General features: G+C 35.6%; 1 protein-coding gene across 1 annotated transcript; it reads left to right on the top strand.

Moving 5' to 3' along the window:
• Window positions 1-6,671: 6,671 nt before the first annotated feature.
• LOC122079966 (probable receptor-like protein kinase At1g30570) lies at window positions 6,672-10,353 on the top strand. The gene is made up of 2 exons (XM_042646781.1): window positions 6,672-6,944; window positions 7,084-10,353. Exon 2 carries the CDS (start codon window positions 7,430-7,432, stop codon window positions 10,064-10,066), a length of 2,637 nt encoding a protein of 878 aa, XP_042502715.1. The 5' UTR covers window positions 6,672-6,944; window positions 7,084-7,429; the 3' UTR covers window positions 10,067-10,353.
• The last annotated feature ends 4,375 nt before the right edge of the window (window positions 10,354-14,728 follow it).

Here is a 14,728-nt window from a genome sequence, read left to right as displayed (position 1 = left end):
AAAAAAACCTAAAACCTAATTTCGGAATTGGAATTGAAATTAAAATTGGCTGGAATTGGTCTCCGAAATATTAGAATCAATTCTCATATCTGAATTTTGTTAACTGTTCCCAAAAATCCTAGAATTGGTTTTTCTGAAACAGTTGGAATTGAGATTCATAACAAATCCACGATTGACTCATATCCAAACTGGCTGATTCAATTGATTTGATTCTGATTTTATTAATGTTGTGATTTCATCACACCTCTCACATAATGAGCTGTGTGGCTGATATTGTCACTTTTTCTCCTATTTTGATTATATGAGTTTCACGTGATTCCTACATCATCAAATACCATTCTCTAGAACCTCATTGGTGTTATGTGCATAAACCTTCTTATACAGATGTTGTGGGGAATCCTTTTCCCAAAGTATATTATATAAAAGGCGAAAAGAACACTTCTCGTCGTGTAGCTTTGTGCTTAAATACAGTGGTGAAATGATATCCTCACCCCTATGAAACTCAAAATCTACCGACGTCCATGTGCGTCTCCTCCTCGTTTAGTAAATTTTCATTCTTAAAATATATTTATAAGTCTAAAATATTTTTTAATGACGTTAAGCCAATTGTACTGGCCATGAGCCAATTTCAAAACATTCAATAATTACAAAAAAAACGTCATTTTTAGTAGTACTCATTTTTCTCGTACATATTAAATCAATAAAAAATAGACAAGTTGAGAAGCCACCTTTTTATGCCCCCAACGGTCGGATGTGGACTAATATGATAGTGGGGCTATTATGTAATAAAACTATATAACATGGTAACGGAATTTTTAATTGTGATGTGTAATACCATTACTATCCTTCCTTACAAATGTCAAAAAAGAACAAAATTCATTATGGTGATGATTGCAATGTGATCAACCATGATTACATAGAGCAAAATCCGGTCATAATGATGGATTCAATATAACCAACCATGGTTAAGTAGAACAAGAACCTTCAATCAAATAATCTCTATATTGATATACATCTCGTGTATATCCATGCATATATCCTAATATTATTCAATTATCATGAACTCTAAATCCTAAGCATGAAGAGATAGATAATTCAAATAGAAAAAACTATGAAAATAAATGACTTGTATCCTTTTGTGACCATCTTCAAGAAAAGTCACATTCAGATGTCACTCCAAAAACTATCCATTTATTATTCCTTGAATAGAAAGATGAAGTCCAAATTAAAGGGACCAATAGGGATTGGTTGGACCAAGGATGGCTGGCAACGCACGTAAGCATCCACATACACATGCATGTGCATACACACAAAAACACAGATACATTATTGAGTATAGCATAACTAGCTACATACATTGAATATGCACATGCACATTGTTGTAAATTTTTCCATTTTTCTAAAAAGAAGAAGGGTGGCTATCATATAACAAATGAATTTTACATTTTTCAAAATTACAAAGACAAATCTAAATCATTAATTTTTATGTTTTTCAAATCTAAACCATTTATTCGTGTTCAGAGTTGGGAAAATGTACAATATTATTAATAGCAATGATACACATGCATGGACATACGAGATGCATATCAATAAAAGGAGGCATTTGATTGAATTAGACTATACAATTTGATATATGACTGATCTAGAACATGTCTTCTTTATCCAATGGTCATAATGGACAAATCATCCTTCCACGGGACACAATATATGCGTTAGACCGTTTAACAAATAATAGACCTTGTGACTTGTCACAATATTAATTCACTTTAAAAGAATGTTTTCTTTCACGTCACTATGCCAAATGAAGTATAATGCTTCACTATGTTGTTAGCCCATGTAATAGAGGACCAAACAAGCTTCTCATTGGCATGATTTCAGTTTAAAATGAGTTGTGGAAGTAACTAAATTTACAAAAGATACCATTTTGTATTTTATATTCATCTCCAATTGTAGGCATTTTGATAATTTTACTAAAAACCTTTGAATTAGAGTTTGGCCAATATTCCTTACTTGCTTTGGACTAAAATTTAGTTATTTAAATATATGTAAAATCCTCTATTACATGGACTACCTCATGTACTATCAAGTGACAAATCGTGAAGCATAGTGATACCCAGAAGAACCCTAAAAAGAAATATTCTCGCTTAGCCCGTGCTAGTTCAAACACCTCTCTCTCTCTCTCTCTCTCTCTCTCTCTAAAAAAGCTTAGGAAGAACACACACTAGTTTAAACATGCTAAGGTGAAGTAAAAGTAAAAAAGCTTGGAGAAGGAAATTCCATTAATCTTTCACTGATGACCACATTATGACTTTACCATTTATAAATTATATAACTCATTGTCACAAGTTGTTATATAATACAACTTGTAATGAATTACAATAACTTTGGGTGTTTGATGATCACATTGTTGCTTTGTTTCATTCACAATCCATCACCTTTTCTAAACCAATGAGTGCCTTTTCCCGTGCCCACCTTCAACCTTTTTAGTATAACCTACTTCCTCGTGGTCCTTGAGGAACTTTTTTATACCAAACTTTAATGTTTTAAAAATTAGGTTAACTGATGAACCAACCAGCAATGTTGAATCTGAGGCACCATTTGCATAAGATAGGCTCAGCCATTGTACTCTAAAGAAGATGATAATATATCTAGGGCTAAAGACCTGATCTACTTGAAATTTTTATTTATTTATTTTTGTGGGGAGGGGGTAAAATAGAGCAATAGAACAAGAAGCATTCAAAGTAAATCATAAAGGTGAAGAAACAGTTGTGAATTGAAGATGTCATCAAAAGTAGCTGGTAAAGTCATTGGGTTGTTGGAATCAGAGTTGGATTTGTTTGAAGATTGTGTATTTTGGAGAGGAAAAAAAAATCAGATATGATACACCCAAGTTTCATGAGCTAGGGAAAAGTATTAATGGGTAGGCCCTTGAAGTCCCACTAATATGTTTAAGTTTCAACTTTAATAGGGTTGATTGTAAGATAAAACAAAACTCTTAAAAGATCTAGGATCATGAAGAGGGTGCATGGATGTAAGTAGGAAGCTATATGATACGTTAAAATTTGATACTTGGTCAATCTAAATCATTTTATATATATTCGATGGTGATGATTGATACATCGGCCCTCCGCATAGCATCATGTATGTCAATAATGTACATGTCAACATGCGGCTACATCAGCAACCGTGCACATGGTCAGCATGTGGCTACACCAGCAATCGTGGACAAGACCTTGTAGTCATGCATAGGAGTAGCTAGATGGCCCTCTGCAAGGTTGTGGCTGTGGCCACAACATACATATCAAATGTCAATAATATGCATTTTTATTATTGCCCTTTGATTCAAATATTTGGGAGGATGATATAAAGAAATTGTCTCAAAATATAATTTTTTTTATATAACATAAAAGGGTCCTCCTTTCCATGTGGTGCTATAGTAAGAAAATATTCTTATCGACCCTTTTATGGTTAGAGACTAGGGAATTCTTTAGATGGATTGAGTGCCAAATATGGTAGTCCATCTCTAACATAATTCATTAGATTCGAGGCATTCCTCTTTGGTTTTCCATCAATTTTTACTTTGCATTGCTCAAAAAGTCTTAAATATAATTGAATTTGCAAATATTTTTCAAAGCATTATTAGCATACAAAAATAATTCAATTGGTATTGAAATGCATGAGTCATGACTAAGTGATGACATAGAGGATATATTGATCCACTAAATTAGGGTTCTAATTTAATTACCAGAAGATAATTATTTTATCTTAAAAGCACCATAAGGACACATGCACACATTAGGGCTTATGAGAAAGGGTCCCCTCCCTAATATTTAGCAACAAGCACACCATACTTTAGTCCTAAAGTTGAATTGAAAATCTTTTATAATATTCTTAGAGTTTTAAAGTTCATTTTTACTACTTGTATGTCAAAGTTTTAACCATGGCTCATTAGACATGGGACAACAATAAACACTTTTTTTTTTCAGAGAAAAAAATGAATGGTTTCACATGACACTAGACATTAATGTAGGGGGAATCTCTCATGCCATATAAATGTTGATGTAAAGAAAGATATCATTCACATAAATCCATAAATCAAGGTAGAAGAGAGAAAAATAATTAAAAATAATTGACCCAATTTTAAAAATACTTTTTTTATAAAATAATTCATAATCAATATAGGACACATGGAAAGAACAATAGACATGCCTAGAACTCAACTCAGGTCGAATGAAGACAGTTTACATACCAAACTGTCCTCATCAGAATGTCCTAGACTTTTAGTTGCGTGTTGACTTGTTACCAAGGTTGATTATATTGATTTCTTTCCATAGAGATTGAAAATGTTTTGAATTCAATAATCATATGAGATTGACTGATGTCTTCCAAAAAAATTTGAAACTTGAAACTTAGAACTTAGAACTTAGAACTAATGAAAAAAGTACTGATCGTACATCTTTTGTGACCTGGTAGTTTAATCACATGTTAGATAAAAGAAATATTTAATATTTTATGGGGGTTGGATGTCTTGATTCAATCCCATTTGTGATATTCAGATAGAACATTTAAACGGATTGTTTTCATTTTCTACTTGTAGTAGGAAAGTAACCCACAATCAAGGATTCAAGATCAATATGAGATTGGCTTAACTCAACTATCCATATTAGGGAGCGTAGGAAAGCATTCCTATTTGTTGTGTATGTGAATCCTTTGTCCTTCTTCTAATTAGTTTAAAGTAAGATAAAAGTTTTATCAAAGTATGTATCACTTTTTGGTAAGATTTTTTTTTTTTGGGTTAAGAAGTATGTATCTCTTGACTGCACATTTAGTTGTGTCCCATGGAAGGACGATGCGGCAAATCTGATGATTAAAAGTTAACGAAAATTGTAAAGATTTGACATGCATGAAATTTAAAGTTAAATTCAACCAAATACTTTCTTGTGTATTGATATTTTCCTTGCCTATTTTCAGCCATTCATTTCTTTTTCTCTTTTTGAATAAGTTTCATCTTTCTCTAAACTTTCATAGATCAAATGAATAGCCCTCTAAGTAAAACTCTTGGAGTGTGGGTAAAGATGCCGTACATCTCCCACTTAATTTGTGATGTAAAGTTCAAAGGTAACTCAAATTTGTGAACAACTAGACCTATAGGTCCCCCAATCACATACTATGTTTAGCCCAACTGAAGTTTGCCAAGTGTTACACTAATGCTTTGAAAATCTAGGATTATCAAAGGGAAGACAGTAATGATCGGAGAAATACCATAAGATTGCATAAACATACTTAGGGATGCATGCCAATATATGACCATAGGAGTGTATTTGATTAAAAGGAGAGGGATCACTGCTACTGCAAAGTGCAATTTCTCACCAATGAGGGGATGGGTGATCAAATTGTCCAACGAGAGCATTTAATTAAGAAAAAGACTGTGTCGTTGACAAGTGAAAAGTGAAGGACATGCATAAAATATGTACAATGGTATCATGGGGTTTTTTTCCCCTTCATTGGAGTAGCCTTTGAAATTTACACTTAATCTAGACAATTCTCTCTTTGTATCTCTCTTTCTCCATTCAATTTTTAAATTTAATTTTTTATTTGGCAAATTTCATTTTATCTAAAATTTTATATGTGAGCAACAAATCTTAAGGAAACCTTCTGAATTTTCAAAAATTTAATTTGTTTATAAAAATTCAGCCTCTTCCAACCTACAAATGGTTATGATTTTAAGAAAATATAAATTTTTATTCATCAAGGAAGAATTCCTTTGCATCGCAAGATGCTATGTGACCTTATGATTAGACTCTTCTGTCATTATTAATTTTACTCACTATCATAATCAAAATGCCTTTCTTTTTACTAATCAAAGGGTTAGTTTTCCATAATATAGAGATTCTCTCCTCACCATAGAAGAAGAAAATTCAGATTTGTAAGAAATTTCTTCTTAAAGGCTAAAATGAAATACTTTCATTAAGATTAAATAAAAAAAAAGAAAAATTAAAACATTTAAGAATACTAATATGTCCAATCAATTCTGACTTGACCTGTTCTAGATTGGTTGGAATCTGTGGGGATAGACCATAATTTGTCCTAATCCTAGACATTACATACGAATCGACCAATTGCGAATTTTGAATCCACCCCCACCCCCTTTAAGAAAAAATAAAATTCAACTCTGCTTCTAAGTTGGAACCAATTTCATGAAAATCAATTTCTATTAAACTTAATATTTTTATTTTTTATTTTTTTTAATTTTAAAACTCTATAGATCCATGCGAGGTGGGTTCTTTGAATGGAGAAAAATATTCAACAAGGTCATATGCGGCTTAAAAAAAAAAAGGGTGGGGGGTCATATGCAAGTACACCATAATATTTTCGGGTGTTCTAGGGGACCGTAGAAAAATCCTCAGAAGAAAACATATTTTATAGAACCCATAGTTAGGTGTATTCTGTCGCTTACTAGAATAGGGATTGATTGTATTGGGAGTCTAACAAGTAGAAAACAAATCATAGTTTTTTTATTTAAACAAAGGGTTCATAGTCTCATAAGCATAGAATGGAGGAGTAGGGTAAATTTGGAAATATGAATAAAATAATTGCCCCGTTTATCATCTACCGGACAAAACCATGTTCCCCACACAAATAATGGAGCTACAGTTCTGGCAGCAGCAACTGCCCACACTTGAATTCTTAAAGAAAGAAAGGAAAAATTCTGAATTTTGAATAAAGGGTAATCAGGTTTTAAGTACATTTGTGGACAACAGTTAGACAGAGCTGTAGATATTGGATTTCTCTATTACAGTGTGGAAGATTCTTGGCTTGGTTTAAAAGAGGAAAAAGAAAAAAATCAGTCTCTTCATCTCTTGTTCTGTTTTCCTGATCAGAAAACCCTTTTTTCCCTGAAGCTGCAATTTCTGGGATTAATCTCTGGTTCTTCCATGTTACCGGTAAGGAAAAGAAAATCCAATGTTGTAGATTTTTCAGAGTTCATTGCCTGTTCTTGTTGTGTTTCATTCATTTTTTTTCTTCTGTATTATAAAGAATGTTCAAGCTTAGGCCATAACTCGGCTTGTTGCATTGGTATAGGTCGAGAAAGCAGGAGATTACAAATGGGTTTCTCTGATCTGGGTGAGTTCTAAGCTATGATGGTGGTTTAGCTGTAAAGGGAAACTGCAAGAGATATTTGAGGGAGATAAGTTGGTTAAACTGAGATTTTTGAAGTTCTTTCATCGAAGTTATTTGTTCTTTAAGTTGATGATGATAGATGTGCTGCAAATATATACGATATTTTGCTCATCTGTTCCTGGATAGAGAAAAAAATGGAGTGATTCGTGAGTTGGGTTTGCCTTGAGCTTTTGTACCTTCTTCCTCATCAAGTTGGGATTTCCCCCTTTTTTAAGATTATCTGAGAATAATCGAGAAGGTCGGTAGAATGGGGATTTTGGTTCTGATTTGTCTGGTTTCCCTTTTTGCTCCTGTGAAAAACGTAGAAGCTGAGACAAATCCATTTCTGATAGACTGTGGAACGAATTCCAGTACAAATGTCGACGGAAGGAAATGGGTTGGCGATTTGGCACCTGATAGCAACCTTACTCTCAGTTCTCCAGGTATTGCTGCTTCCACTTCCACATTTAATGGAGATTCAACCTATGGGACACTCTATAAAACTGCAAGGCTTTTCAACGAGGCTGCTAATTACACATTTAAGGTGGATTCTGGGAACTGTTATCTTAGGCTCCATTTCTATCCCTTCTCTTTTGAGAATCACGATGTGAATGTGTCTCAGTTTGATGTTATGGCCAACAGTCTGAAACTACTTTCAGAGTTTAGTGTCCCTGTGGAGATATCCCGGAAGAATTCCTATATGCAGAGCTTGGGGAGCAACTCGAGTGAATCCTCTTTGATGAAAGAATACTTCCTTGGTGTTGATTCGGGACAGCTTGTGGTCAAGTTCATGCCGACTGGAGGATCTTTTGCATTCGTTAATGCAATTGAAGTTATACCAGTTACCAGTCAACTTTTTGTGGATACTGTTAGTAAAGTGGGAGGAAATGGTGCCACCAGTGATTTGAATTTGGGAGCAAGAGGGATTGAGACCATGTATAGATTGAATGTAGGGGGCTCTGAGATTGAACCCACTCAGGATCAAGATCTTTGGAGAATGTGGGAAACAGATATTAGCTATATGTTTGCATCAGTTGCTGGATCTTCAATCAATAACCAATCTAATGTTACTTATTCATCAGCCAATGATTCTTCGGTTGCACCTCTTCTTGTGTATGAGACGGCAAGAGCTATGATCAACAATGAAGTCTTGGAAAAGAGATTCAACATGTCATGGAAATTCAATGTGGACCCCAACTTCGATTATATAGTCCGGTTACATTTCTGTGAGCTCGTCTTTGACAAACCAAACCAACGAACCTTCAGGATCTACATTAATAACCGGACTGCAGCAGAGAATTTCGATGTGTTTGTACGAGCAGGTGGAATGAACAAGGCGTATCATAAGGATTACTTTGATCTGGTGTCTCCACAGATTGACACTCTCTGGATTCAACTTGGACCGGAGACCATGTATGGTGCTGCAGGGACTGATGCACTTTTGAATGGGTTGGAGATCTTCAAGCTCAGTCGAAGTGGGAATCTTGCCTATGTATCAGAGAGATTTGGTTCTAGTGGGACGGAAGTTTCGGCCAGAACTTTTAGAAATCGCATTCTTTGGATAGGAATTGCAGCAGGTATAGCTTCTATCTTCATTCTTGCAGCTTTGTTCACTATATTCTTCTGTTTACGCAAGCGGAGGAAGAATGCATGTCCTACAAAAGAAAACCCCCCTGGTTGGCGCCCATTGTCCCTTCATGGAACCGTTGGAAAGAGCACCACTAATGCCAGGGGATCCAAATTTTCAGTAGGATCTCTGAATCTAAATGGCTCTCTAGCTTTAGTTAGAGTTGGTAAACGTTTCACAATAGCAGAGATCCGAGCTGCAACGAAGAATTTTGATGAGTCATTAGTGATTGGTGTTGGTGGCTTTGGCAAAGTTTACAAGGGTGAAATCGAAGATGGCACCCTCGCAGCAATCAAGCGTGCCCATCCGCAGTCCGAACAAGGCCTGACAGAATTTGAGACAGAGATTGAGATGTTATCGAAGCTCAGGCATAGACATCTGGTTTCCATGATTGGGTTCTGTGAGGAAAATAATGAGATGATTTTGGTGTATGAGTATATGGCAAATGGGACTCTCAGGAATCATCTCTTTGGGAGTGAACTTCCACCATTGACATGGAAGCAGCGATTAGAGATTTGCATAGGTGCGGCACGTGGGCTCCACTACCTCCACACAGGGGCAGAGAGGGGTATAATCCATAGGGATGTTAAGACAACCAACATACTATTGGATGAGAACTTTGTAGCAAAGGTGGCTGATTTTGGGTTGTCAAAAACAGGTCCTGCATTGGATCATACCCATGTTAGTACTGCTGTAAAGGGAAGCTTTGGATATCTTGATCCTGAATACTTCCGAAGGCAGAAATTGACTGAAAAGTCTGATGTTTACTCTTTTGGTGTAGTGCTGTTTGAAGCTGTTTGTGCACGACCAGTTATAAATCCAAGCTTGCCAAAAGATCAGATCAATCTTGCGGAATGGGCACTCCGATGGCAAAGACAGAGATCACTTGATGCCATCACAGACCGTTGTCTTGAAGGGAATTACTGTTCAGATTCATTGAAGAAATTTGGGGAGATTGCAGAGAAATGCCTTGCTGATGAGGGTAAGAACCGGCCCACAATGGGGGAAGTGTTATGGCATTTGGAGTATGTCTTGCAGCTCCATGAAGCTTGGTTACGAAGCAATGCTGGGGAAGAATCCAGCAGTTTGGTTGCTGAGAATGTGGAAGTAGGAGACACAGAAGTGTCTCAGAATCCATCAGTCAGTCAAGATGAAGAACACTGTATTGAATTGAGAACTGAGGATGATGGTGAACCATTGACAAGGCAAATCAGTGGATTGGGAGGTACAGTTGGGTTTGATGAGTTCTCTCAGCTGGTCAACCCTCAAGGCAGGTGAGAATCAGATGCAACTTTTAATCACTGGATTCAAAGGTTTACATTCTTTAAAATTTCTTCTACTCAAGCCCAATGGAACTTTGAAGTTTTGTAGTCATACGTATTATGCAATTGAGAGAGGCAACTGTGTAGAAGCTCCTGATAATGTCCAATGTAATTAATGCAGGGTTTTTATATTTGGGTTGTAATTCTATTTGTTTTGGGTCCTTATTCCTACTCAAGGGCTTGCTAATAAATCTTTATTGTATTAGTGATTTGATTTTTGGTACAGAAAATTTTCTTGCTTTCTGATCATTCTTTTGGATTTGTGTTGTTTGATAACTTGCAAAACATGAATTAACTGTAGGGATTTGTTCACTTTTAACTGAAGCTTGGTTATAATGTATCCTGAATCAAAGTAATATGCTGTTGCATATTAAGTTCAGTTTCATTCTCTGTTGACTAATACAGAATATCCCTTTCTTTCGATCACTGTGCAGTTGAGCAGATTAGATTGCTGATTATCTACTGTAAAAAATGATTTTTTATTTTTTCATTGATCTATATGTTGACTCTCTGATCAATACAGAATCTCTATTCTATATTTTGCTCACTGATGCTATTTAATAGTCATTGATCCAACTCTTAATCATAATTTTAATAAATTTCAGTTTTATTACATACACTAGCAAACCTTCATATTTATACATCAGATGCATGGTTCGTGAATCATTAGTGATCTTAGATATTTAATTCCATCAAAGATTAAAAGGTCTTGATGTACTAAGAACTAATCTTCATTCCTTTGGGTTATGAAGTTCAGTAGCAAACCCTTGAACCCTTCAAATGTCAGATGCTTGGGTTAGTAATCATTTTCGGGCCTTGAACATTGATATCTCATATATCTATTTTCCTTCTTTTTCATTTCTTTTCTTATTGAATTCTGTCATTTATGTTCTAAACCAGTCCAAACCAGCCCTGTCTTGCCTTGCCTGTTTGTGGGTCAGGTATTTAGTTCTGAAGAGTCTGCAATGTTTGGTTTGTGAGAACCTGCATCAAACCTGGACCATTTCTTATTCAACTTGTCCAAAGAGTGCAACAGAGGCTGCTAACCATTATTTAACTTTCTTCTTTTCAAGATCACCCTTTCTTTCAGGCTGTGTTTGGTAGCCAGGAGAAGAAAAGAAAAGAAAAGAAAATTGTACAAGATTCCGTACGATTTTCTCTTCCTTAAACTTCTCTTTATGTTTGGAACACTCGTAGATGAATAGAAGATTCTCATTTAAAATTTTAAAATCGCCTCGGGAATCTCGTTATTTTCTATCGCCGTCCAAAAAATTATCTCGACTTTTAGACGAGATAACTTGGTTCACGGCGAGAAAACTTACTTTTTTATTCTTCCTCACAATAAATTAGCGTATTCTTCCGGCAAGCACCATATCACTGTGGCAACAATGCACCTCCAACAAGCAAATGATCGGAGCATGAGAGAGTCTCAAAGGAGGGGAAAAAATAGATTCTAGGGTTGCATATGAATATATGAGCTTATCTGCAAACCGATACTCTGTTTTGGAAGGAAAGAAAGAGACTGGGGAGGTTTAGGTTTTCTATAGCTCACCCACTTCTGACTGGGAGAATATGCTATGCAATCAGAAGTTTCTGATGAAGCAGAGAAAATCTTCACGTCATCTGTAACCTGCTCGAGAGATTTCTGGAGTAAACAAGACGAACCAAACCACTGACCCTTCTGAGCGCCCTCAGAAAGAAAAGCCCCAATACGATTGTCAAAGTCATTCCAAGCCACATCCTCTTTGGACCTGAAGGATTCATTGCAAATTGACCTTTGCTTAGATTCAACAGATGTGGGTTTTTATCTTGAGAGGAAAAGTGAAACAGAAGTAGATAACATTCCAAAGCCCAGATTCTAGGCAATTAAATCCCTCTTTACCTCTTTTTTTTCCCGTCTTGGAAAATCAGAAATGCAGCCCAAAAGCCCCTTTTCAATCTGCTCAATCACTTCTTACTCTTCATATGCAATTGAAGGCTTTGATTCTTCGTTCATCGTGTCCATACTCAAAACCGTTCAAGCCCCACAACAGAATATCGGTTGTTCCATCTTCAGCCATTCCCAATGAAGGTCTCTATGCTTTGGAGATTGTAAATAAGAGAGAGAGAGAGGGCGACAGCAGTAGTTGTTCAATGGTTTTTATCCTATTTTTTATTTTTTCTTTTCCTTTCTAATCAAACAACCAAACACAATAAGTGCAATTTTTTCTTTTCTTTTCTTTTCTATTCTTTTCTCTTCTTTTCTCTTCTTTTCTTGATTCTTTATTTCTTTTCTTTTCTTTTCTTTTCTTTTCTGGGTTACCAAACACAGCCTCAATTCCTCTCCATTTTCTCATCCTCAATGATGTGTAAATCTGTAGAAGTTAGGTCCAGTGGACCCAGTTAATACTCATGGCTGTTGCCGACCTGCTATGGTGATCCACATTCATGGCTAGTAGTTAGGCTAATCCAGTGCGACCCATTGAAAGGTGGTTTGCTGTTTCTGTGTTGAACAACACACATGAATAGTAGTTAGACTAGTGGTTCGAAATTTCAACCGAAATGTCAAAATTTTGGCGAAATATTGCGGTGTCAATGGGTCTGAAAATGAAATGACATGTGAAATACAAAGAATACATGAAATGACTTGTGAAATACAAAGAATACAATATTCCGTCAAAATGAGAGAAATGAAATAATTGAAATGTCAAACTTTTGGTCGAATTAATTGAAATGACAAATTTCTTCATATAAAATATCAAATTGAAATGAGTTGAAATTAGTGAAATACAACAAAATTGTTGGAACACTTAAAATTCCTTTAAAAAAAAAAAATGGTTGAGGATTCTATCCTCTCTAAAATTTAAGCTCCCACAATAAGACTGCAAAGAGATATTTTAATTGAAACTTCAAGAAAAAGAGATATATCCATCTTGGTACATTGTTTTTTTTTTTTTTTTTTGGTTAGATTATATAAGGTTAAAAATATAATATGTGACGCTATACACTAACAAACTAGGGGCTTTGAAGCTAAACTATCACTTAGGATGTTTTTTTCCCTCCAATCTATTAATTCAAACATGTTTAATAGGATTGACTTTTCTTGTTGGAGCCTAGTCATTTGGACCCAGAAGCCACCATTGAAGACATCCAGAATTCTAGGATCGAGCTTAAAAACCCCTCTTGTTTTAAGGTCAAGGATATAGAAGCAGTAGACGCTGAAGAAGTGGCAGCGAGGGATGGAAAGGTGAGGATTGCATAATATGGCCTTCTTATAATAAAGAAACAAGTGCTTAAATAGGCATCCTTGGAGTTTCACAGCAAAATTCTACATTTTGGGTACCGGCAAATGGACGAAATTTCTGTGGTAGATTTCACTTTCAGACCCGGTTGAAATGGTCATCTGAAATTGAAATCTGAAATCTTGGTTAGACCATCAACCAGGTTGGTTAAGCCTCAGAAAGTGGTGGGATCCTCTGGATAGCTTCATATTTTTGGGATGATATGAGTAGGTGTTTGATTTGGGTTTAACTAAATCATATAATGCAAGAGATACAATTGGGAGCCAGTTAATTTTAGTCAAGGACTAGAGATATGCCTTTAATTCTATACCACATGTGGGCTTGTTTTGATCCACCTTGGTTTCAGCAAGGAAGCCCTTTGCAGGTAGGCCATCATGGGAAGCTGTAAGTTGCAAATCTTGATGAACAAACTTTGGCAAGAATCAAAGTGACTCATTCATGGCTTATTTCCAAAACCGACCTAAAAGAGGGTAGATGAGAAGAACAGGAGCTTATGAAAAACTTGGTTTCAATTCTTTTTTTGATTGAATCTTCAATCAATTCTTTGCAACTGAACTTAGCTGCAAGCCTGCAACCTCCAGGGCAAAACCCAATCCTCCCTTTTGGCAACATCCTAGATCACATCCTACTTAAGTTGCTATCTATTGTAAGATTTCCTATTAGGTGGGCTAGCATAGTCAAAGATTTGTTTCCAAAACCGATTTAGTGGTGTTGACTAAAGATGGAGTAAGCTGAAAGAATCCAATATTATTGGTAAGTGATCTCTATGGAGATATTGGATTCTATTAGCACACCTTAATGGTATGAAATATTTATTACTATGTGTGGACCTAAGGTATTGTTTCCTTAATGGGGAGGAAACCCTAATTTTATTACAGGGTTGGTCCCTACCCTCACCCCTATATATAGTTATCACTGACCCATTAAGTGAAGCTAACAATCAAAAAGCATAAGGGAAAGAGGGTAGACCAGACCAACATTGATCGTGTTGTACAAGGAGCATACAAGAAGACATTGAGGAGTTCTTATTCTTCAACCATGGATTCAGGTATGCCTAAAACATGTATTTTATAGTGTTTGTCGTGCATGCTTATCGATCTTCATGAATCGTTCCGTATCTGTTTTCTATCAATAGTATCAGAGCCTCGTTCATGAAAAATCGATCGGCTGTACCACCAGTAATAAACATCAATTTTTTCTCCTCGAGTCATTTTGTTTTGAAGAAACTAGAAAAGTAATATATTATTACTAAAGGACAAAACTTTCAAAGTTTTATTTAAAAAAAATTTTTTTTGACAAAAGCAACATGGTTGCTTTTTACGGTTTGGTTTTAAAAA

This window comes from Macadamia integrifolia, chromosome 5, assembly GCF_013358625.1.
Source record: "Macadamia integrifolia cultivar HAES 741 chromosome 5, SCU_Mint_v3, whole genome shotgun sequence".
NCBI lineage: Eukaryota > Viridiplantae > Streptophyta > Magnoliopsida > Proteales > Proteaceae > Macadamia > Macadamia integrifolia.
Note: the sequence above shows the minus strand (reverse complement) of the source record. Positions and strands in the feature narration are given on the sequence as shown.

Bases quoted from the DNA above. Each gene is read 5' to 3' on its own strand.
- LOC122079966 (XM_042646781.1), top strand. From the start codon at position 7,430: ATGGGGATTTTGGTTCTGATTTGTCTGGTTTCCCTTTTTGCTCCTGTG.